Genomic DNA, 22665 nt, shown 5'->3' with positions numbered 1-22665 from the left:
TTATTTATTATAATAATATAATAAAGCATATGGTACTCCTGGTAGCATATGATAAAGCACTTAAATAAATGATCAGGCTATAAACATAAGTGTTATTGAAGACATTATTTGTTACAGTAATTTGAAATCTAAGAGCCTAGTTAATGAACACTAGGATGGTATTTGTTTACATACAGTAGCCTCACTTATTTAGAGTGTGTAAAGGATAAGTCTGTATTAGTGAAAAGTCTGAATAATGGAATATTTAAATACATGAAGTTTATTACTTTAATATAAGGACACAATCTTCTTGAACAATGTTGCCGGGAGGAGGTCCTTAGGAGAACTATTTGAGAGAGTAGATAAGAATGATTTGTTTTTAACTTGCAAATTATTTATCTTGTAATAGTTGCTACCAAAGTATTTGAAGGATATTTAAAAGTAATGTAACTATTTTAAACATTCTCAACAAACTTTTTTGTTTGTATTGTTTCTTTTTTAATAATAGTTATCATTCATTCACAATTTAATGGTAAATTGAGTTCAGTCTTAATTATAAAAATTGTCAAAAAACACTGGATTGATGTTTTATTATGTCTTTCTTGTTTTCTTCTTCAAATTTAAAATTAACAGCACTCCTTCCCAGACTGTGGGAAGCCTAGTTGGCCAAATTCTCATAAAGAGAATGCCTGGTTTAGAAGTCATCAATTTTAAAGGGTTGTTAGGGTCTGTGTTCTAGAGAAAGAGTGAGTACTCTTTGAGGGTGAATCCTCTGCTATCAAAAGGAAGAATTTCAGGAATGCAGAACATCTAAAATAAAAGAGTTAGGATTTACCTAAAACTGAAAATATTAAATTCATAGACGGAAATTCTGCCTAGCTCAGAAAAGAGTGTTTCTAGGAAATAGATATCCATATATATATGATGTGGAATGTTTGGTGTATTCGAGAATTGGAAAGCTATTTGTAGAAGAGGTAGACTGTAGTCTTAGGGTAGAGATAACATTGCTGATGCAGGGAAAACATTGGAAAGTTAATAAAGAGAGGACAAAATGGAAATAGGTCCTTTGTGTTGGTAAAATGCCCTGAAATGAAAACACCAACCTCAGTAAGGGGATGTTCCAGGTAGAATGGGGATTAGAAAGATGCATGAAAGGTGCTGGGAATGTGAATACCAGTGCGTGTTATCATCATGAAGTCATTGGGTGTACAGTTTAGGCATCCAGTCACTGGGGAGAGATTCCTTGTCTGATTTGTGAGATGAGACTTGAAACAAGAGAATTTCTAATTTGAGAGCTGAGAATGTTTGGGTCCCTGTACTATTTGAGATTATTCTTTAGATATGTGGAGGTAGAGTCTGAGGCTAAAACTGCTGTTTGTCTAGAATTGAGATAGTATTAAATTTATTTACTCAGAAGAGTTTACTTTTAGTCATATTTTTAAAGTTCACTGAGTAACTTCTTCCATCATTCATTCCATGAAAATGTTTTGAGGATTTGCTATTGTATTATCTATCACTATGTAACAAGTTACCCCTAAATCTTAATGACTTCAAACAACAAACATTTATATCTCACAGTTTTAAGTGCACCTTAACTAAGTAGTTCTAGTTCATGGTTTCTCAGGAAATTGTAATCGAGGTGATGGCCAGGCTGCAGTCATGGCTTGATTGGTACTGGAGGATTTGCTGTTAAGATGACTTATTCAGATGGCTCTTGGCTTTTGACAGGAAGCTTAGTTCCTTGACATGTGAACCTCTCCCTAGGTTGTTTGATATACTCTTTTTTTAAAAATATAAGTTTATTTATTTATTTATTTACTTTTGTTTGCATTGGGTCTTTGTTGCTGCGCGTGGGCTTTCTCTAGTTGCGGTGAGCGGGGGCTACTCTTCATTGCGGTGCGTGGGCTTCTCATTGAGGTGGTTTCTCTTGTGGAGCACGGGCTCTAGGCACGCGGGCTTCAGTAGTTGTGGCACGCGGGCTTCAGTAGTTGTGGCACGCGGGCTCAGTAGTTGTGGTTCTCAGGCTCTAGAGTGCAGGCTCAGTAGTTGTAGTGCACAGGCTTCAGTAGTTGTGGCACATGGGCTCAGTAGTTGTGGCTTGCAGGCTGTAGAACGCAGGCTCAGTAGTTGTGGTGCATGGGCTTAGTTGCTCTGCGGCATGTGGGATCTTCCCAGACCAGGGCTCAAACCTGTGTCCCCTGCATTGGCAGGCGGATTCTTAACCACTGCGCCACCAGGGAAGTCTCTTGATATATTCTTTATGGCATCTGGCTTCCCATTGGAGCCTGTGATCCAAAAGAGACAACAAGGAAGAATTTACAGTGCCTGTTATGATCCAGTCTCAAGAGTTACATACCGTCACTTCCACCATATCCTGTTCTTTAGAAGTGAGTCACTAAGTATAGACCACACTTAAGGGGCAGAGAAATTAAGCTCCATCTTTTGAAGGAAAGAGTATCAGAATTTTGGGACATATTTTAAAGCTCCCACAACCGTAAGCCTTCTTTGATCTTTTCTTCTTGAGTTGTTATCATTCATGACTTAATGCAGTGTTTCCCAGATTACTGAACACAAGTTTGTGAAATATGAAGAAACAGAGTTGCAATTTTACCATTACTATTTCTTCATACAGTTTATATTTTTAATTAACATGGTGCCATTATTGGACTGGATCTCTGGTAGCTCTTGTCATTACTACTACTTTGTATGTGATTCGGTCAAAAATGCTTCAGAACCTGCTATGAGGAAGACAAGGCGTAAAGCCTGTATCAGTTTCTGACCTACACCCCCAACCACACATGCTTATTCCCTCTCTCTCTCCCTGATTCATTTTTCTCTAGCACTTTCCTACTACTTTCCTCCTCCTTCCCTCTGCTGCAGCCCCACTGACCTCCTTACTATTCCTTGGAATTTAGCAGACAATCTTTTGCCTTTTGCTATAGCTGAATGTTCTGCCTGGAATATTCTCCCGAATTTTTACATGGTTGACTCCCGCAGTGAGGACTTCCCTGATCACCCCCTTTAAAATTCCAGCCTATTCCTTCATAAACACTCCCAATATTCTTAAGGATATTGCTCTTTTTTTCTAATATAGTATGTAATTTATTCGTTGGGTTTATTTTTTGTTGTCTATCCAGCTGGAATGTAAGCTGTCCAAATGCAAGGATCTTTGTCTATTTTATTCCCTTTTTAAAAATCTTAAGTATAGAACAGATGTGAGTACTCATTATATATTTTTGAATGACACAATGACTATCTGATATATACTTTACCTATTATCTTTTATTTTTCTCTTTTCAACAAGAATGTAAGCTCCATGAGGGTAGAGGTTTCTGTCTGTTTTATTCACTGCTATAGCCAGCAAATAACACAATGTCAGACACATAGTAGACCCTCATTAAACAGTTGTCAAATAAATGAAAGCACTGGGCTGGCATCTTTTCATTTGAGCCAGTTATAAGTTTGTTTTTCAAAGTGGAATAAGCATTAATGTTTTTATCTTTATAAAAGTAATACATATTTTTTTAATAGAAGAGTATAATGAAGAAAATAATATGTACTGTTAATCACGCCTTGCTATACCTAGACATAATCTATCTTGTGCAATTTACTTATTGGTTGTGTTCCATCTGTATCTAGGATATGTGTGTATAAATTTATTTTTTACAAGAATGTGTCATACTAGATAAAATTTTTGGCAGTGTGAGTTTTTATACTTAATATATATGGACATCTTTGCACATAATTCAGTATAGATCCATTTTTTTTACTGTCTACATAGTAGTACACATTAAAGCATTGAAAAATTATCAAAATTATCCAAAACTATATATAACCTTATCCAAACTGTATGTAAGTTATATTCTATACCATAACACCCCTTAGTATATCATAAACTAAAATATAACTGCCAGAGAAATCTTAGAACTTTGGTCTAAAGAACAAATGAGAAGGAATAATTGCAGAAAATTCAAATTTAAAATATAACAGGAGACATTTGTGATTAGAATAACAAGGGGGAGGTTTACAGATTGAGAAATCCATTAAACTAATATGCCAACTTTTAACAAAGAGATTTACAGCTTTACATAAAAACATAGTCACTATCCTCCAGGAACGTACAATCTAGTCATAGACTAGATATATGATTGCAGGTGGCTATACTGTAAGACTTTTAAGACAATGTTATAAAACTGGTACAATAAGTATTTTGTGGGTTGGATTGAACTAAACTATTAAAAGAATTCAGAGGAAAGAGCAATCACTTCTGACTATGGTGACTTGGGAAAACTTACTCTAGTCATTCTTTTGACTCTTCCGCATTATCATCTTCAAAATTATAATTAGTATTAACAGTTTGTTCCAGTTTATGAGGAGCAATTTGACAAAATAAAATCAATTAATATTGTATACAACACATTAGACAATTTAAAGGAACTGCTTCATTTCATTCTAGGTTCTTTTACCATCAAAAGTAGGTAAACATAAGAGTGGATTATCTTTTCTTTCATAAAGTATTCACTGTCTGCATGTTTTTATTTTTAAGCAGCTCCTGTTTTTGATGCTCTCTTTCCAATGAAATCAGTTTAAACATTTTACACCTAAATAACAATTTTTTCTGGCTTGTTTTTCAGATTGAACTCATTTGCCAGCAAAATAATATAATAGTATTGGAAGATACAATAAAAAGACTCAGATCTGTAAGTACATTTTTCATAAATATATATTAAGGAATCATTTTTATTCTGTTAGTAGGACAGCAAAAATTGTACATATGTTTTGGCTCTCATGCATTTTGTGAACAGTAAAAAATGTTTGTTTTCTAAAATCAGCACTCTCTGGTTGATGCCCAGGGGTACTCCCATCCGTAAGAGCGATGCTATCCTTGCTCTATTTCATCATTACTCCTTTCTTTCCTAGAGCTGGAGAGAACTTTTGGTTGGTTTTATTAATGCTCTTAGCTGTTACTTGATTAAAATGATGGCTGTGAGTAATTTAATTCTCAAAATGTAAGATGTATTTGTGTACACATTTATTCCTCTTAATAATAAATATTTTAAAGTCAAATGTTGTTACTTAGTTCTGAGTAATATGTTCTCTTTAACAATGTGAAATGAAAATTGCTCTGATTAGACATTTTAGTGTTATCATTTAAAATATTTGAAACATCCTCTCTAAAATATCTGTACTTTTTTCCCAATAAAGTATTGGTAAAATAAATGTTGTAAAACAAATGTTTCTAAATATATTAAAGTGAATGGAAATGCACTTGAAAGTATATACAAGTATAGAATATCCAGCATTCATTTAATTTATTCATTCATTGAACGATTATTGAACAAAACTTGAACGCTATGAACAGGTGCTTTAATAGTAGCATACAAGTTTCTCTAAGCAAATTAATTCCATTTTTAGGATTTGTTACTAGATCTGATACAAGAAACAATTCTGGCCTCTTTGAAATTTCTTTACTATTTTTTCTCCAAAGTTACTGAGTAAATGTAGGGACATTTTCAGTGAAATAGAAATACACTACATTCAGAAATGCTGGAAAAGAAAGGTATCTAACTGCTTTTTAAAAAGTATTGATGAATTATTATTTCTTGAATTATTTTCAAAATACCAAATTTATTATTTTTAAGGATCCTGTTTGCTTTCAACTTTCATTTAGAAAATGATGCTATAGTTTAGCTTGAAATAATGGCCTAATTTTTTCCTCCTTGGCAAGATAATTTTAGAGACTGAAAAAGCACAAAATAAATCTCCTTCCAGACTTGATTCCTTTGTCAAAACTTTAGAAGCAGACAGAGAATACTACAAGAGAGAAGCTCAAAATTTGAGAAAGATGATCAGAAGTAGATCTAAAAGCCCAAGACGCCCATCTCCATCTTCCCGGGTAGGTTTTGGAAACTTATAAATACTTTAGAGTTTGTTGCTCAATGACTTTTATTCTTTGATTTATATAATCTGGAAATAATTCCTTTTAATTTGGCGTGAATTGGTATACCAACGAGGATGGGAGACAGAGCTCTCTTTGATAGCACAGTGGACCATTGAAATTGGCCTTTATCCCCAGCATTAGTAGTGGTTGGGGGTAATCATACAAGTGTGGAGCAATTTGGGATGAAGTTGTTTAAAAGAGAGGCGATTTTTAAACTTTTTTCATCATTCCATTATATCGTCACGTTTGCTTAACTAGAGATCGTGTGCTGCCATCAGTAGCACCTTTCTATCAGTAACACATGTCAAAGAATAATTTCAGATTTCTTTTTTAAAAAATTTTATTGAAGTATAGTTGATTTACAATGTTCTTTTTAATTTCTGCTGTATAGCAAAGTGACTCAGTTATACATATGTATTCTTTTTCATATTCTTTTCCATTTTGGTTTATCACAGGATATTGAATATAGTTCCCTGTGCTCTACAGAAGGACCTTGTTGTTTATTCAGATTTCTTATGTAATAATTGTAGGGTACAAAGTGTGATGTAGAGCTTTTGAAGACAACAAGAGACCGTGAAGAGCTCAAATGCATGCTGGAAAAATATGAGCGTCATTTGGCAGAAATTCAGGGTAATGTCAAGGTTCTCACATCTGAGAGAGACAAGACCTTTTTTCTGTATGAGCAGGTAAACTTATTTATAGGTAAACAAAATTCATAAATACTAACAATTCTACAGATAGGTAATTCTTTAAGTTCTATGAGAATGCTTAAATCTGTCAATCAAATTAATCTAACATTTGGGAATTGCCTTTGTTCTTACGATATTCTTAATGAAATGTAATGTATTTGTGTATGTGTACACACACACACACACACACACACACACACGTTATCCCCGTATCCGAAAAAGCTCATATGCATGCATCGGAATAGTCTGATTTTTGGAATAAGAAATGGGGAAAGTGTTAAATGATAGGGTGTGGTGAGTTCAAGGTAAAAAATTTGGACTTGGGGGTTAAAAGATACAAACACATCACTTTGATGTACTGTCAATCACTTTAGGAATTGCCATATAATTTAATATAGAGAGTAAAATCAGTTTGTAGTTTTTCTCTGTTTTTAGCTTAAGATTATATAACCCTTATTAATCAAATGGCTTCTTGACTCAACAAATAAACCCCATACATCACCAATATAATTTATTTTTAAAATGTCAAATTTTATTAAGAATTACAGCTACTAAGCGCAGGATTCTGGACTTGCTACTCTAAAAGATAGAAAAAATAAACCAGGCACTGTTTTATATGTTTGCAATCTAGTTGGGGAGATAAAATATATTATCTTGTATTTACTTTTTGTTACTTTAGCATAAGTAGTCTAGAAGATACTGTAAGAAATAAAAGAGGTGAGTACTTTTAGTTATGGTTATCAAGATCTTTGCTAGACGATGTGGAGTTTGAGTCCTTAAGGATGAATGGGGTTTCTTTTATCTTGAAAGGGGTAAGAAAGAACATTCCAGACTAAAGGAATGGTATGAAACAAAGGATAAAGGTGGGAAAGTCAGTACATAAATGGATCAGTTTATGACTAGAATAAAAGTATATGTCAGTGGAGTAAGGGCTTGAGAGGTAGACTAGAGCAGGAGTCTGAAAACATTTTCTGTAAAGGCCCAGATAAGAAATAGCTTGGGCTTTGCAGGCCATGTGACTTCTGACACAGCTATTCAACTCTATTGTTGTAGTGTGAAAGCAGCTATAGATAATATACAAATGAATGAGTTTGGCTGTATTCCAGTATAATTTATTTACGAACACTGAAATTTGAGTTTCATATTCTTTTTACCTGTTGTGAAATATTCATCTTGTTTTGATTTTTTTTTAACCATTTAAAAATATAAAAAACATTTTCAGCTTACAGAGTTACAAAAATAGGCAGGCTGGATTTGGCCTGTGAACTATATATAGTTTGCCAATTTCTAGACTACATGGTAGGAGCTGTTCAGAGGGCCCTATAGGAGGTTTATACTTTGCTTTCTTATAAGCAATGGACAGTCTGTTTTTTTTTTTAAAGTGGAAGAAATATGATGAAATCTACATTTTTACAATTTTAATCTGGTAACAGTTCTTTATTATCTCTTATGTAATCTTTCTATGTTATCATCTTATATAACAATTTCTCCTTCAGGAGATTTGGAGGAGGGGGAAACCATGGACTCTTTTTTTTTTAAATTAATTAACTTATTTGTTTATAGTTTTGGCTGCATTGGGTCTTTGTTGCTGAGCGCGGGCTTTCTCTAGTTGCGGTGAGCGGGAGCTACTCTTCATTGCAGTGTGTGGGCTTCTCATTGCTGTGGCTTCTCTTGTTGCTGAGCACGGGCTCTAGGCACGTGGGCTTCAGTACGTGTGGCATGCAGGCTCAGTAGTTGTGGTCCACGGGCTTAGTTGCTCTGTGGCATGTGAGATCTTCCCAGACCAGGGCTCAAACCCGTGTCGCCTGCATTGGCAGGTGGATTCTTAACCACTGCACCACCAGGGAAGTCCCCATGGACTCTTCTTTTTTTTTTTTTTTTTTAAACATCTTTATTGGGGTATAATTGCTTTACAATGGTGTGTTAGTTTCTGCTTTATAACAAAGTGAATCAGTTATACATATACATATGTTCCCATATGTCTTCCCTCTTGTGTCTTCCTCCCTATCCCACCCCTCCAGGCTGTCACAAAGCACCGAGCCAATATCCCTGTGCCATGCGGCTGCTTCCCACTAGCTATCTACCTTACGTTTGTTAGTGTATATATGTCCATGACTCTCTCTCGCCCTGTCACAGCTCACCCTTCCCCCTCCCCACATCCTCAAGTCCGTTCTCCAGTAGGTCTGCGTCTTTATTCCTGTCTTACCCCTAGGTTCTTCATGACATGTTTTTTTCTTAAATTCCATATATATGTGTTAGCATACGGTATTTGTCTTTTTCTTTCTGACTTACTTCACTCTGTATGACAGACTCTAGGATAAAGAAGATGTGGCACATATATACAATGGAATATTACTCAGCCATAAAAAAAGAAACGAAATTGAGCTATTTGTAATGAGGTGGATAGACCTAGAGTCTGTCATGGACTCTTTAGAAGGCTGTTAATAGTAGTCCATGCATGAAGCATTATGGGACTAATCTAGGGTGCGATCAGTGGAAATAAAGATAGGGACAGATGCAAAAGACACTGAAAAGGAAGACTTAACAAGATTTGATTTTAGCACAAAGGAGGGACAAATGGAGATCACTGAAGTTCTGTTTTGAATGACTGAAGAATTGTGGTAATAGAAAAAGAAACAGGAAAGTCATCAATGGTTTGAGAGAAAAGATGTGTTTGGTTTCAGAGAGATAGAGTAAGATGATGGTGGTACATCAGGTAGTAACTGCCATCAGGCAGTAAGAAATGTGGGACTGGAGTGGGGAGGGAGGCAAGAGCTGAGTATGTAGATTGAGAAGTCGTCTGTTTTGAGCCTTCAGAATGGATGAAGTTTCTGAATGAGAAAGCTATAAATAGAGTAACAGAGAAGTCAAGATGGAATCATGGGAAGTTTTATTCAATTGGTAGAGGAACCTTTGAAAGAGATAAAGAAGACAGGAAACTAAGGCAGAACAGTGTTATACGCCCAAGGAAGGAAGGAAGGAATCTCAAGGAGAGTGCTGAAGGCAATGGCAAGTGTTGCCGAAATATCAAGAACAGGAACTGAGAAGAGGCCATTAGATTTGGTGAGGTCATTACGTGAAATTCTGCAGAGTGGTGGGTGTGGGAGCCAGGTTAGACTGGGGAGAGAGAGTGGGAGGTAAGGAACAGGCAAGATGTACAATCCATGGCACTAAAAAAAAAAAAAAGCGTGTCAAAGGAAAAAGAGACATTTGATGGTAAATGGGGCAGCAGGATTTAGTGACAGTTTTTCAAGATATGGGAGTTGTGTGCATGGTTGAAGAAGTAGAGAAAGAGCCAGTGGAGAGGATGATATTCAAAAAAAAGTAGGATGTGAAACAAAAGTAGGATTCAAAAAGTAGGATATGAAATCATCTGTAGATATAGAATAGATTTGGAACCCAAGGATGGTTGTTGAACACGTGTGTAAAGAGTTTGTTGGGTTGTCAGTAAGGATTGATGGGCCCTTCTGTCAGGGTAAAAGTACCCAGGACATGGAAATGGCATATACATTTTGGAGAGAAAGACTGGAACGCTATGATATTTTTTAAACCAGTATTCTACCTGAGTTGTGCTGAATTCAAATTTATCACAAAATGGATGGAGTAAACCCACAGCCAACATCATTCTCAATGGTGAAAAACTGAAAGCATTTCCTCTAAGATCAGGAACGAGACAAGGTTGCCCACCCTCGCCACTGTCTTTCAACATAGTTTTGGAAGTTTCAGCCTCGGCAATCAGAGAAGAAAAAGAAATAAAAGGAATCCAAATCAGAAAAGAAGAGATAAAACTGTCACTGTTTGCAGATGACATGATACTATACGTAGAGAATCCTAAAGATGCTACCAGAAAACTACTAGAGCTAATCAATGAATTTGGTAAAGTAGCACGATACAAAATTAATGCACAGAAATCTCTTGCATTCCTATACACTAATGATGAAAAATCTGAAAGAGAAGTTAAGGAAACACTCCCATTTACCATTGCAACAAAAAGATAAAACACCTAGGAATAAACCTACCTATGGAGACAAAAGACCTGTATGCAGAAAACTATAAGACACTGATGAAAGAAATTAAAGATGATACAAATAGATGGAGAGATATACTATGTTCTTGGATTGGAAGAATCAGCATTGTGAAAATGACTATACTACCCAAAGCAATCTACAGATTCAATGCAATCCCTATTAAACTACCAGTGGCATTTTTCACAGAACTAGAACAAAAAATTTCACAATTTGTATGGAAACACAAAAGACAACAGCTAAAGCAATCTTGAGAAAGAAAAACGGAGCTGGAGGAATCAGGCTTCTGGACTTCAGACTATACTACAAAGCTAAAGTAATCAAGACAGTATGGTACTGGCACAAAAACAGAAATATAGATCAATGGAACAGGATAGAAAGCCCAGAGATAAACCCATGCACATATGGTCACCTTATCTTTGATAAAGGAGACAAGACTATACAGCAGAGAAAAGACAGCCTCTTCAATAAGTGGTGCTGGGAAAACTGGACAGCTACGTGTACAAGAATGAAATTAGAACAGTTCCTAAAACCATGCACAAAAATAAACTCAAAATGGATTAAAGGCCTAAATAGTAAGGCCAGACATTATAAAACTCTTAGAGGAAAACATAAGCAGAACACTCTATGACATAAATCACAGCAAGATCCTTTTTGACCCACATCCTAGAGAAATGGAAATAACATAAAAGTAAACAAATGGCACCTAATGAAGGTTTTGCACAGCAAAGGAAACCATAAGCAAGACAAAAAGACAACTCTCAGAATGGGAGAGAATATTTGCCAATGAAGCAACTGACAGAGGATTAATCTCCAAAATATACAAGCAGCTCATGCAGATCAATATCAAAAAAAAAACAAAACAACCCAATCCAAAAATTGGCAAAAGACCTAAGTAGACATTTCTCCAAAGAAGATATACAGATGGCCAACAAACACATGAAAGGATGCTCAACATCACTAATCATTAGAGAAATGCAAATCAAAACTACAATGAGGTATCACCTCACACCAGTCAGAATGGCCATCATCAAAAAATCTACAAACAATAAATGCTGGAGAGGGTGTGGAGGAAAGGGAACCCTCTTGCACTGTTGGTGGGAATGTAAATTGATACAGCCACTATGGAGAACAGTATGGAGGTTCCTTAAAAGTCTAAAAGTAGAACTGCCATATGACCCAGCAATCCCACTACTGAGAAAACCATAATTCAAGAGACATGGTTCATTGCAACACTATTTATGATAGCCAGGACATGGAAGCAACCTAAGTGTCCACTGACAGGTGAATGGATAAAGAAGATGTGGCACATATATACAATGGAATGTTACTCAGCCATAGAAAGAAATGAAATTGAGTTATTTGTAGTGAGGTGGATGGACCTAGAGTCTGTCATACAGAGTGAAGTAAGTCAGAAAGAGAAAAAGAAATACCGTATGCTAACACATATATATGGAATCTAAAAAAAAAAATTGTTCTGAAGAACCTTGGGACAGGACAGGAATAAAGATGCAGATGTAGAAAATGGACTTGAGGACATGGGGAGGCAGAAGGGTAAGCTGGGACAAAGTGAGAGTGGCATGGACATATATACACTAAAATGTAAAATAGATAGCTAGTGGGAAGCAGCTGCATAGCACAGGGAGATCAGTTCAGTGCTTTGTGACCACCTAGAAGGGTGGGATAGGGAGGGTGGGAGGGAGACGCAAGAGGGAGGGGATATGGGGATATATGTATACATATAGCTGTTTCACTTTGTTATACAGCAGAAACTGACACAACATTGTAAAGCAATTATCCTCCAAATAAAGATGTTAAAAAAAAAAAGTCTAAAAAAAAAATAGATGTAGTACCATATATATTTCTTAGTAAAACACTGTCTCTTTCATTGACTGCTTCCAAATTAATTTGTTTTTTAATTTTTGGCAAAGACATTGTAAACCAAGCTTCTATTTGTAGACATTCATTTACATATGGGGGAATCATTTGCATTTATATGTGTAAATTCATTAAAGAATTATACCATTATCCTGCCGCATGCATATTAATATAGGTTTGCATTTTAACTGGCTGGATATAAGATAGCTGTATTTATTTTTGTTCTAAAGCTCGTTAAATAAAGTCTATCTGTGTATTTAAATAATAGGCACAGGAAGAAATTGCCCGACTTCGACGCGAAATGTTGAAAAGCTGTAAATCTCCTAAATCAACAACAGCACATGCCATCCTCCGGCGGGTGGAGACTGAGAGAGATGTGGCCTTCACTGATTTACGAAGAATGACCACAGAACGAGATAGTCTAAGGGAAAGGCTGAAGGTTTGAAAGAATTTTATCTATACGAGCATTTGTGAGACACCATGCAGTGACATTGAAAGCGCTCTGTTTTGTTTTTTAAACAGATTGCCCAAGAGACAGCATTTAATGAGAAGGCTCACTTGGAACAAAGGATAGAGGAGCTGGAGTGTACAGTTCATAATGTAAAGAAAAATCACTTTTTCACTTTCGGCTATAAACTCTCAGCGGTTCCCCCCTTTCCCCCATTTCTGTGTTCAGAGAAGTTGGTTTTTTGTTTTTTGTTTTTGTTTTTGTTTTTTTGTGGTACACGGGCCTCTCACTGTTGTGGCCTTTTCCGTTGCGGAGCAAGGCTCCGGACACGCAGGCTCAGCGGCCATGGCTCACAGGCCCAGCTGCTCTGTGGCATGTGGGATCTTCCCAGACTGGGGCACGAACCCATGTCCCCTGCATTGGCAGGTGGACTCTCAACCACTGCGCCACCAGGGAAGCCCCGAGAAGTTGGTTTTTTATGATAGTGTTTGTAATCCTAATATATTTATGGTAGTATGTATGGTATAAATAGTCACTTTTTCATTATTTATTTCCTTCTAAAAAATTGGCAGGTGGTCTTTTTTTGTGTTAGGTTGCAATTAGGTTGCAAAGTGTGTTCTTTTAAATAAACCATTAGGGATGCATTCTAAGGGATTTTAGCAACTTTTTCATCTCCCTATTTCATTAACGATAACATTGCCAGGGATAGAAAAACTGGCTTATTCTACCTAAAGAGTAGCTAGGGTAGAGAAAATTATAATGAAATGGCAATTAATGAAATGTATTTAAACTGAATTTAATTGTGAAGCATCACCTTTTTACTAATCAAGGATTTGAGATGCTATGAATATATATTTGAAATGTTTTTACTATATAAACAGAATTAAGGGAATTCAACTTCTGTTAACCAAATTTAATTGATTATATTTCTGAATTCATCTGTTTTATGTTGTTATAATGAGTTTTAGAAAAAGCAGTAGACAGGAGAAAAACATTATTTTTCATAATCCCACTTTATATATGTAATTTGTTAATGCTGAGCAACAAATAAGAAATCCTTTTGCAAATAAGCTGTGTGTGCTATAGTCCAGCTGAACCAGACTGAAAATATACATGCGTATACTGTGATAGGCTTTATGGAAAAGCTGTGCAGTGGCTTGTCTGAGTTACTGCTCCACGGTCGCCTTGTCCGTACAGCCTCCTGCCACGTTTAAGTCTAATCTGATCATCTCATTGTGTGAATCTTATATATCGGTTTGTACAAAGAGAGGATGTCTCTTTAGGAAGATTACTGAAACGTTTTTAGTGATGGCAGTAACTTTGTCATTCTGCTTGTATAGCTCGATGATGAACGTATGGAACAGATGTCAAATATGACTTTGATGAAGGAAACCATAACCACTGTGGAAAAAGAAATGAAATCACTAGCAAGAAAGGCAATGGATACCGAAAGTGAACTTGGCAGACAAAAAGTAGAGAATAATTCTTTGAGGTAAACTCAATTACCATTAAACAACTAATAGTTTAACTATAAATAATAGCTCTGCTTTTTGTAGTGTATTTTATAGTGATAATTAAGTTATTTGTTGACTTTATTTTCTGAGAGGATTATTATGAAGCAGTCATAGACACCTTAGCAGACATTAAATGATTTCCTGAAGGTCAGTCACAGACTGGGAATGCCACACTTAACTAGTAATCTTAATCTTATATTTGCAGAAAGCCTCAATGTTTAACTGAAATAGCTTTTACACAGCCCTTCTGTGTAAAGAGCATATTTGACTTTGGTATTTCACTGCTTAATTTATTTTTTATTTTATTTATTTATTTTTGGCTGCATTGGGTCTTTGTTGCTGAACGCAGGCTTTCTCTAGTTGCAGCGAGCGGTAGCTACTCTTCGTTGCGGTGCGTGGGCTTATCATTGTGGTGGCTTCTCTTGTTGTGGAGCATGGGCTCTAGGGCATGCGGGCTTCAGTAGTGGCGCGCGGACTCAGTAGTTGTGGGGCACAGGCTTAGTTGCTCTGCGGCATGTGGGATCTTCCCAGACCAGGGCTCGAACCCATGTTCCCTGTATTGGCAGGTGGATTCCTAACCACTGCACCACAAGGGAAGCCCTCACTGTTTAATTTACCTTGTAACTTTAGTTATGTTCTGGGGTCTGAACGATATAAGAAAGCACAAAGCACCGGTTTGATAGTAGCTTAGGAAAGGGGTAGTTTAGCATGTAATAAAAGCCATAGCAGAGAAATAGGAATATGTAATAGAACTTCTATTAATTGAATGCCACGTACTGTGCTTAGCACTTCTACATATTGCAGAAAGGTAGCAGAAGATATTCCAATTGAAGCAACCTACAGGTAATGATGTAGGGGAATAAGTGTTTGAAGACCTCCATGTTAGTGCTTTACTTGTAGTATCTATTGATGTGAGAAATAGACATTCTACAGATTCAGTAAGGTTGAATTTCAGTGCATCTATGAACATATGAAATATAATAGTTCATATGAGTATGAAGTATATTATTAAACCTACAGATAATATTTGGTTCATATGTGAATTCCCAGGATCCCCTCTTTGGTCTTTCACGGGTCTGTGGTGCATATATTGGAATCACTTGTCAGGACAGAGAGTCACTTAAATTTTTTGCCTTCATTTATTTTTTACTTTCCTGCTTAAAAGGATATTGCAAGCTCAGGTAAAATAAAAATAGTAGTAAAATAAGAAGGACAACAAAGAAAACTTTGGAAAATAGAGAAAAGCATACAGGAAATTTAAATCACCCATGATTCCATAACCCAGGGAAAACTATTATTAATATAAATCATTTTTCTAACCAGAAATAGATCTACCTGTGTATATAAAAGCTTTCTATGTAATTGATATCATCCTATATTAAGTTATATATTTGGCCAATTTCACTTAATTGTATACCATAAACATTTACACATGTCATTAGAAATTCTTTGAAAGCATTATCGTGGTTTATTAAAATATTCTAACAGATAAATGTACAATAAGTTAGAGGTTTTTTTGTATACAGTTATTTTAACAGTATTATTCAAGTTTAATTGATATATGTACAGTAAACTACACATATTTGAAGTATTCAGTGTGGTAAGTTTTGACATGTGTGTGTACCTGTAAAACCATCACCACCCTCAAGATAGTGGCCCTATCTATCACTCCACAAAGTCTTCTCATACTCCTCTAACCTCTCCCCTACCCTGCCCTCCCCAGGCAACCACTGATTTGGCTTCTGTCATAGAGATTTGTTTGGATTTTCTAAAATGTTATATAAGTGAAATCATACAGTATATATTCTTTTGTTGGGCTACTTTCACTCAGCATCATTATTCTGAGATTTATCCATGTTGTCACGTATAATCAATAGTTTATTCCTTTTTATTACTGAGTAGTATTCCATTGTATGAATATACCACATAAATATTTCAGTTGCTTCCAGTTTAGGGCTATAACAAATAAAACTGTTATGAGTATTCTTATATGGGTCTTTGTATGGACATATGCTTTTATTTCTCTTGGGTAAGTAAATACCTAAGACTGAGTCATATGATGGATATATGTTTAACTTTTGAAGAAACCATTAAACTGTTTTCCAGAGTGGTTGTATTATTTTATTTTACATTTGCAGCAGCAGTGTGTGAGTGCTAGTTGTTACATATCCTCACCAGCACTTGGTATGCAGTATCTTTATAGTTTTAGCCATCCTAATAGGTACGTATTATGGTTTTGATTTGCCTTCTCTAATAACTAGTAATTTTGAGCATCCGTTCATGTCCTTATGTGCCATACATATATCTTCTTCAGTGTCTGTTCAGAACTTTTGCACACTTTTATTGAGTTTTTTATAGTATTAAGTCATAAACATCCTCTCTATATTCTAGATAAAAGTCCTTTGTTAGGTACATATATGTTTGGCAAATATTTTTTTTCCCAATCTATGGCCTGCCTTTTTATTTTCTTAAGTGTCTTTTAAAGAGGAAATGTTTTTGATTTTTGATTAAGCAAAACTTATTGATTTTTAAAAATTTATATCCAGCTTTTGTGTTCTTTTAAAGAAATGGTTGTCAAGCCTAAGATGAGATTTTTCTCCTGTGTTTTCTTCTAGCAGTTTTATAGTTTCAGTTCTTAAATTTAAATCTATGCAAGTTAATTTTTGTATATAGTACAAGGTGTAGCTCAAAGTTCAGTTTTTTTGCATATGGATATCCAATTGTTCCAGCACCATTTGTTGAAAAACTTTCCTTACTTGTCTACACTGAATTGTTTTGTACCTTTGTAGTAAGTCAATTGTCCATATGTGTTTAGGTCTGTTTCTTGATTATCTATTTTGTTTGGTGGATCTATATATATCTTGATGCCAATACAACATTCCTGATTCCTTTTTTTTTTTTAAATCCTCAAATTAGGTAATGTTAGTCCTCCAACTTTGTTCTTTCTCAAAGTTGTTTTGGCTATTCTGGTTCCTTTGCATTTTATTTTAATTTTAGAATTAGCTTCATAGTGTAAACACAAAAGCCTGCTTGGGGATTTGATTGGAATTTGGGAAAAACTCCCACTCATGAACACTTTCCATTTCTTTATTTAGGTCTTTAATTTCCCTCTGCAATGTTTTATACATATAGATCTCTCATTTCTTTTGTAAGATTTATCCCTAAGTATTTTCCATTTTTTGATGCTGTTGTAAGTGGAATTTTAGAATTTCACTGTCTGATTGTTTATTGCTTGTATATGAAAATATCAATACGATTGTTTTTTAAAAATAAACTTTGTATTATATCACAGTTTTAGATTTACAGAAAAATTGTGAAGATAGTGAAAAGTTCCTACGTACCTCACACCCAATTTCCTCTCTTAATAACATCTTGCATTAGTATGGTACATTTGTTAAAATTAATGACTCAACATTGATACACTATAATTAACTAAAGTCTGTAATTTATTCAGATTTCCTTAGTTTTTCCCTAATGTCCTTTTTCTGTTCCAGGATCCCATCCAGGATACCACATTATATTTAGTTGTCATGTCTCCTTAGGCTTCTCTTGGCAGTCTCAGACTTTCCTTGTTTTTGATGACCTTGACAGTTTTGAGGAGTACTGATCAGGTATTTTGTAGAATATCTCTCAGTTGGGGTTTGTCTGATGGTTTTCTCATGATTAGGTTGGGTAATGTTTTTGAGAGAAAGATCACAGAATTAAAGTGCCATTTTAGTATACACAGATACCCAGGGTGTCATGAGTACATCTTATTGATACGATTCATTACTGTTGATTTTGACTTTGGTCGCCTGGCTGAGGTAATGTTTGCCTTATCCAGAATGTCATATAATTGAAATCATACAGCACATAGCCTTTTCAGACTGGCTTCTTTCACTTAGTAATGTGCATTTAAGGTTCATCCATGTCTTTTCATACCTTGATACCTCATTTCTTCCCATTGAATAATATTCAATCATATGTATGTACCACATTGTGTTTATCCATGCGCCTATTGAAGGTCGTCTTGGTTGCTTCCAGTTTTTGGCAGTTGTGAATAAAGCTGCTATAAACTTTCATGTGCAGGTTTTTGTGTGGACAGAAGTTTTCAGATCAGTTCAGGAAATACCTAGGAACACAATTGCTGAATCATATATAGAAAAACTTATTTAGCTTTGTAAGAAACTGCCAAATTCTCTTCCAAAGTGACTGTAAAATTTTGCATTCCCATCAGCAGTGAAGGAGACTTTCTGTTGCTCCACATCCTTGTCAGCATTTGGTATTGTCAGACTTTTGTATTTTAGCCATTATAAGTGTGTAGTGATATCTCATTGTTTTTATTTGCAATTCTCTAATGACAAGTAATGTAGAACATCTTTTCATATTGCTATTTGCCATCTGTATATCTTTGATGAAGTGTTTATTGTTTAAATGTTCTTAACCAATTATAATTCTAGTGACTTCTGCTTTAGATGAGCAGATCTCAGTTGTAAGTCTCCTAATTTGCCATACATTTCAGTTTTTGGGCTGGCGATTTGTCTTGCAACTCACTACTCTGATATGTCCATGAAAAGTCTTTGATTCTCAGCTTTTTCATCTTTATTTCCCCCATAACAATGGGAATGATGGCTCCTAAGCTCTTTACATGTCAGGGCTAAAACCAAAAGTCCTACAATTTATTTTTATTTATCCAGTATTCTACAACCGTGCTAAATATACCTTTTAGTTCTAGTAGCCTTTTTATAGATTCCATTCAATTTTCTACATAGATAATTAGATCATCTGCAAATAAAGACCTTTTTACTTGTTCAAGCTGCATGCTTTTTTTCCCTTTATTTTTCTTGCCTTATTGCACTGGCTAGAACATCCAGTGATTTGTTGAATGGAATCAGTGGAGTGGACATCCTTGTCTTGTTCCACATCTTAGGGGAAGCATTCAGACTCTCAATAGTTGGTATGATGTTAGCTTCATGTTTTTCCCAGATGTTTTCTATCATAATGAAGAGGTTTCCTTCTATTTGTGGATTACTGAGAGTGTTTTTTCAGGAATGGATGTGCTTTGTCAAATTGGTCAGGGTATATTATACTTTTTATAAATTTCTGGTCTCAGTTAACTAATGCTTTGTTTAAAATATTTTTCAACTCTATTTTTATAAATGAGATTGGCTAATAATTTGCCAGTCTTGGGGGTTTTTTAAATCAGATTTTGGTATCAAGGTAATATAAACTTTATAATAATCTTTCCAATTCATTTTGTCTTCTTTCATTATCTGGAATAATTTATTACTTCCCAGTGAAGCCAATTAGGTCTCAATTTTTCTTTGAGGGAAGCTTTTATTTTATTTGTTTAATGGAAAAAGGGACAATCAGAAATTTCTTCATATGCCTTTCAAAATATATATTTTTGTGCCATTTGTCCATTTTCCCTAAATTTTAAAACATTTTTAGAATAATGTTGTATACAATATTCTATCAACATTTTACTGTCCACAGAATCAGTAGTGATTTGCTCTTTTTCTAGTCTGTTATTAGTCTTTTCAAAGGACCAATTTCCCTATTGTTTGTCTTATTAGTTCATTAACTTCTGTTCTTTATTATTTCCTTTCTTCTATTTTCTTTAAATTTATTTTCTATTTTTTAATTTCTTAAGGTGGATGCTTACATTTATTACTTTTAAGTCTTTTTTCTCATATAAACATTTAAGGCCATATATTCTCAAAATACTTCTTTTAATGTAAGCTATAAGTTTTGGTATGTAGTTCTTTCTTTATAAAATATTTTCTAATTTCCATTATGACTTTTTATTTGATCCATTGGTTATTTATAAGTGTGATTTTAAATATCCAAAAAACATAATGAATTTTCCCTTTGTGATTGATTTCTTGCTTAATTACATTGTTTTGTTAACATACTGTTAGATTTAAAATTTCTGAAATTTGTTGTTCTCTATTTTATGGTCAGTTTTTGGTAGTGATCTGTGTATACTTGAGAAATTATAAATTCTGAAAGAGTTGGTGCATTGTTTTTGTATTTGTCACTTTGTAATCAGATTTGTAATCATGTTATTCAGATGTCCTATATTTGTACTAAATCTTGTGTCTCATTTACAGGAATTTCACTGAAAGAGTTGCCTGAACTTCTGGCTCCAATGTCTCACTTCTTGTTTTCTCTTGAACCTACTATAATCTGCCTTTCTCCCTCACCATCCTATCAAAACTTCTTTTCAAGGTAATATTTACTTTCATGTTGTTCAATCCAGTGGTCAGTTATCAGTCTTCATTTTATTTGACCTATCGGCAACATTTGACAAAGTTGATCACTTACGTTCTCTTTCTCTGCTCCTTTAAACACTTGTTCATTTGGCTTCTGAGATACCATGCTCATTTGATTTTCTTTTTATCTCTTGGGTTGTCCTATTCAGTCTTTCCTGATAGTTCTTCCTCATCTCCTTACCTCCAAATGTTGGAAGTGTCCCTGAGTTCAGTCCTTAGACTGCTTCTTTTTTATATCTATACTCATCCCTAGGTGATCTCATTCACTCTCATGTATTTACTCTTGACTCTCAAATGTATATCTGTAGCCTGGACTTCTCTGTTGAACTGTAAACTTGAGTGTCCAACCACCTTCTTGTCATCTTCACTAGGATGTCTAATAGGCCTCTCAAAATTAACATTTCCAAACTTGAGTTTCTCCACCCTTCCCCCTCTGACACACACAAACCCAAACCCGCTCTTTCAGTCTTCTCATCTCAGTCAATGGAAACTCCATTCATACGGAAACCTTGAAGTGATCCATGATTTCTCTTTCATATACCCATTTACAATCCAGTTGATTTTGTCTTCAAAATGTATCCAAAAGCTGAGTGTTTCTCACTACCTCTATTGCAACCTTACTGTACTGAAGGATATTTTTGCTAGGTAGAGAATTCTACAGTTTGGGAATTATTTTTATTTTAACACTTTGATGATATCCTACTGTCTTCTGACTTAAATTATTTCTGCTGAGAAGTCAGCTGTCCATTTATTTTAATAGGTCAATGTCTTTATAACGCACTCACATTTATCATAGATTTCATATATATGTGTACAAAAGGCAAAGAATTATAATGAACCTATGCATAGTTAAAATACCATTGTCTCTGTTTTCCATTTTGTCAGTTCATGAGAAAAATTTTAAGTTTATCCCACATGTGAACTCCACTCGTTAGAAGTTAAGTCCTGAGCACAGTTCAGCACATGGTTAGGTTTCTATAACTCTAAACTGAGGTTCCATAGTGTTCAGGTTGAACCAGCCAGAAAGAAATGTATCTGTTGCTGTTTATGTTTCACTGCTAGTGAAAAAAAAAAAAAATCTCCAGGTTTCAAAACCAATACTTATTTTCTGTGTTTCTATACTGCTTACACGAACTTTTCTTTCTGAACAGGTATATTTTAGTAGTAGAAGTTCTTCTGTTTGGATTTCGATGTCAGATAAATCAACACTTCTAAAAAGCTGGAGTGTTGTCAGAATATTTCCTAGAAGCATATCATTTTGAAAAAAGGTCTCTGTCTGCATTTGTACATCAAACATCTCTAGGCCCAAGAAGTTAGAATATCCCATGGAGTTGAATGATCGATAGAGTTATCTGTTACTAAAAAGTTAGTTTGGTTCTCCATGTCCAGTGATTCCAAAACTGGTTTGGTTTGAATTTGGATATTTGAAGCTAAAAATATTTCAATATTAAAATCTAATCTAGATGACATGATATCCTAGAAAATCCAAAAGAATCAACAAAAAAATCTGGAACTAATAAACATTTATAACAAGGTTGCAGGATACAAGGTTAATATACAAAGTCAGTTGCTTCCCTATTTATTAGCAGTGAAGAAGTGGAATTTGAAATTAAAAGCACATTTATATGAGCACCCCCTCCAAAAGAAATACTTAAGTTAAATCTAGTAAACTTTGTGTAAAATTTATATGAGGAAAACTACAAAACTGGTGAATGAAATCAAAGAAGAACTAAATAACTGAAGAGATATTCCATATTCATGGAAAGTAAAACTCAATATTGTCAAGATGTCAGCTCTTCCCAGCTTGGTCTACAGATTCAGTGCAATTCTGATCAAAATTGCAGCAAATTATTTTGTGTATATTAACAAATGGATTCTACAGTTTATATGGAGAGGTAAAGAATTAAAAGATACTGAAGAAACACAATTGGAGTACT

At 34.8% G+C, this 22665-nt stretch overlaps 1 protein-coding gene across 8 annotated transcripts in view; it reads left to right on the top strand.

The window, feature by feature from the left end:
* Positions 1-22665, top strand: part of TSGA10 (testis specific 10) — a 101518-nt gene that overhangs the window by 24854 nt on the left and 53999 nt on the right. For 6 of the 8 annotated variants that reach the window (XR_003003144.1, XM_024743943.1, XM_024743940.1 and 3 more), the window contains 6 exons: positions 4614-4679; positions 5708-5875; positions 6451-6606; positions 12781-12951; positions 13035-13112; positions 14301-14452. Coding sequence is in view for 7 of the 8 variants with exons in the window: in XM_024743940.1 (XP_024599708.1) it covers positions 4614-4679; positions 5708-5875; positions 6451-6606; positions 12781-12951; positions 13035-13112; positions 14301-14452 (791 nt within the window). In the remaining variant the exon portion in view is untranslated. The remainder of the gene's footprint in view (positions 1-4613; positions 4680-5707; positions 5876-6450; positions 6607-12780; positions 12952-13034; positions 13113-14300; positions 14453-22665) is intronic. The other 2 variants (XM_024743945.1, XM_024743944.1) reach the window with 2 other exon arrangements.

Source organism: Neophocaena asiaeorientalis, unplaced genomic scaffold, assembly GCF_003031525.2.
Source record: "Neophocaena asiaeorientalis asiaeorientalis breed wild unplaced genomic scaffold, Neophocaena_asiaeorientalis_V1.1 scaffold114, whole genome shotgun sequence".
NCBI classification, from domain to species: Eukaryota; Metazoa; Chordata; class Mammalia; order Artiodactyla; family Phocoenidae; genus Neophocaena; species Neophocaena asiaeorientalis.
Note: the sequence above shows the minus strand (reverse complement) of the source record. Positions and strands in the feature narration are given on the sequence as shown.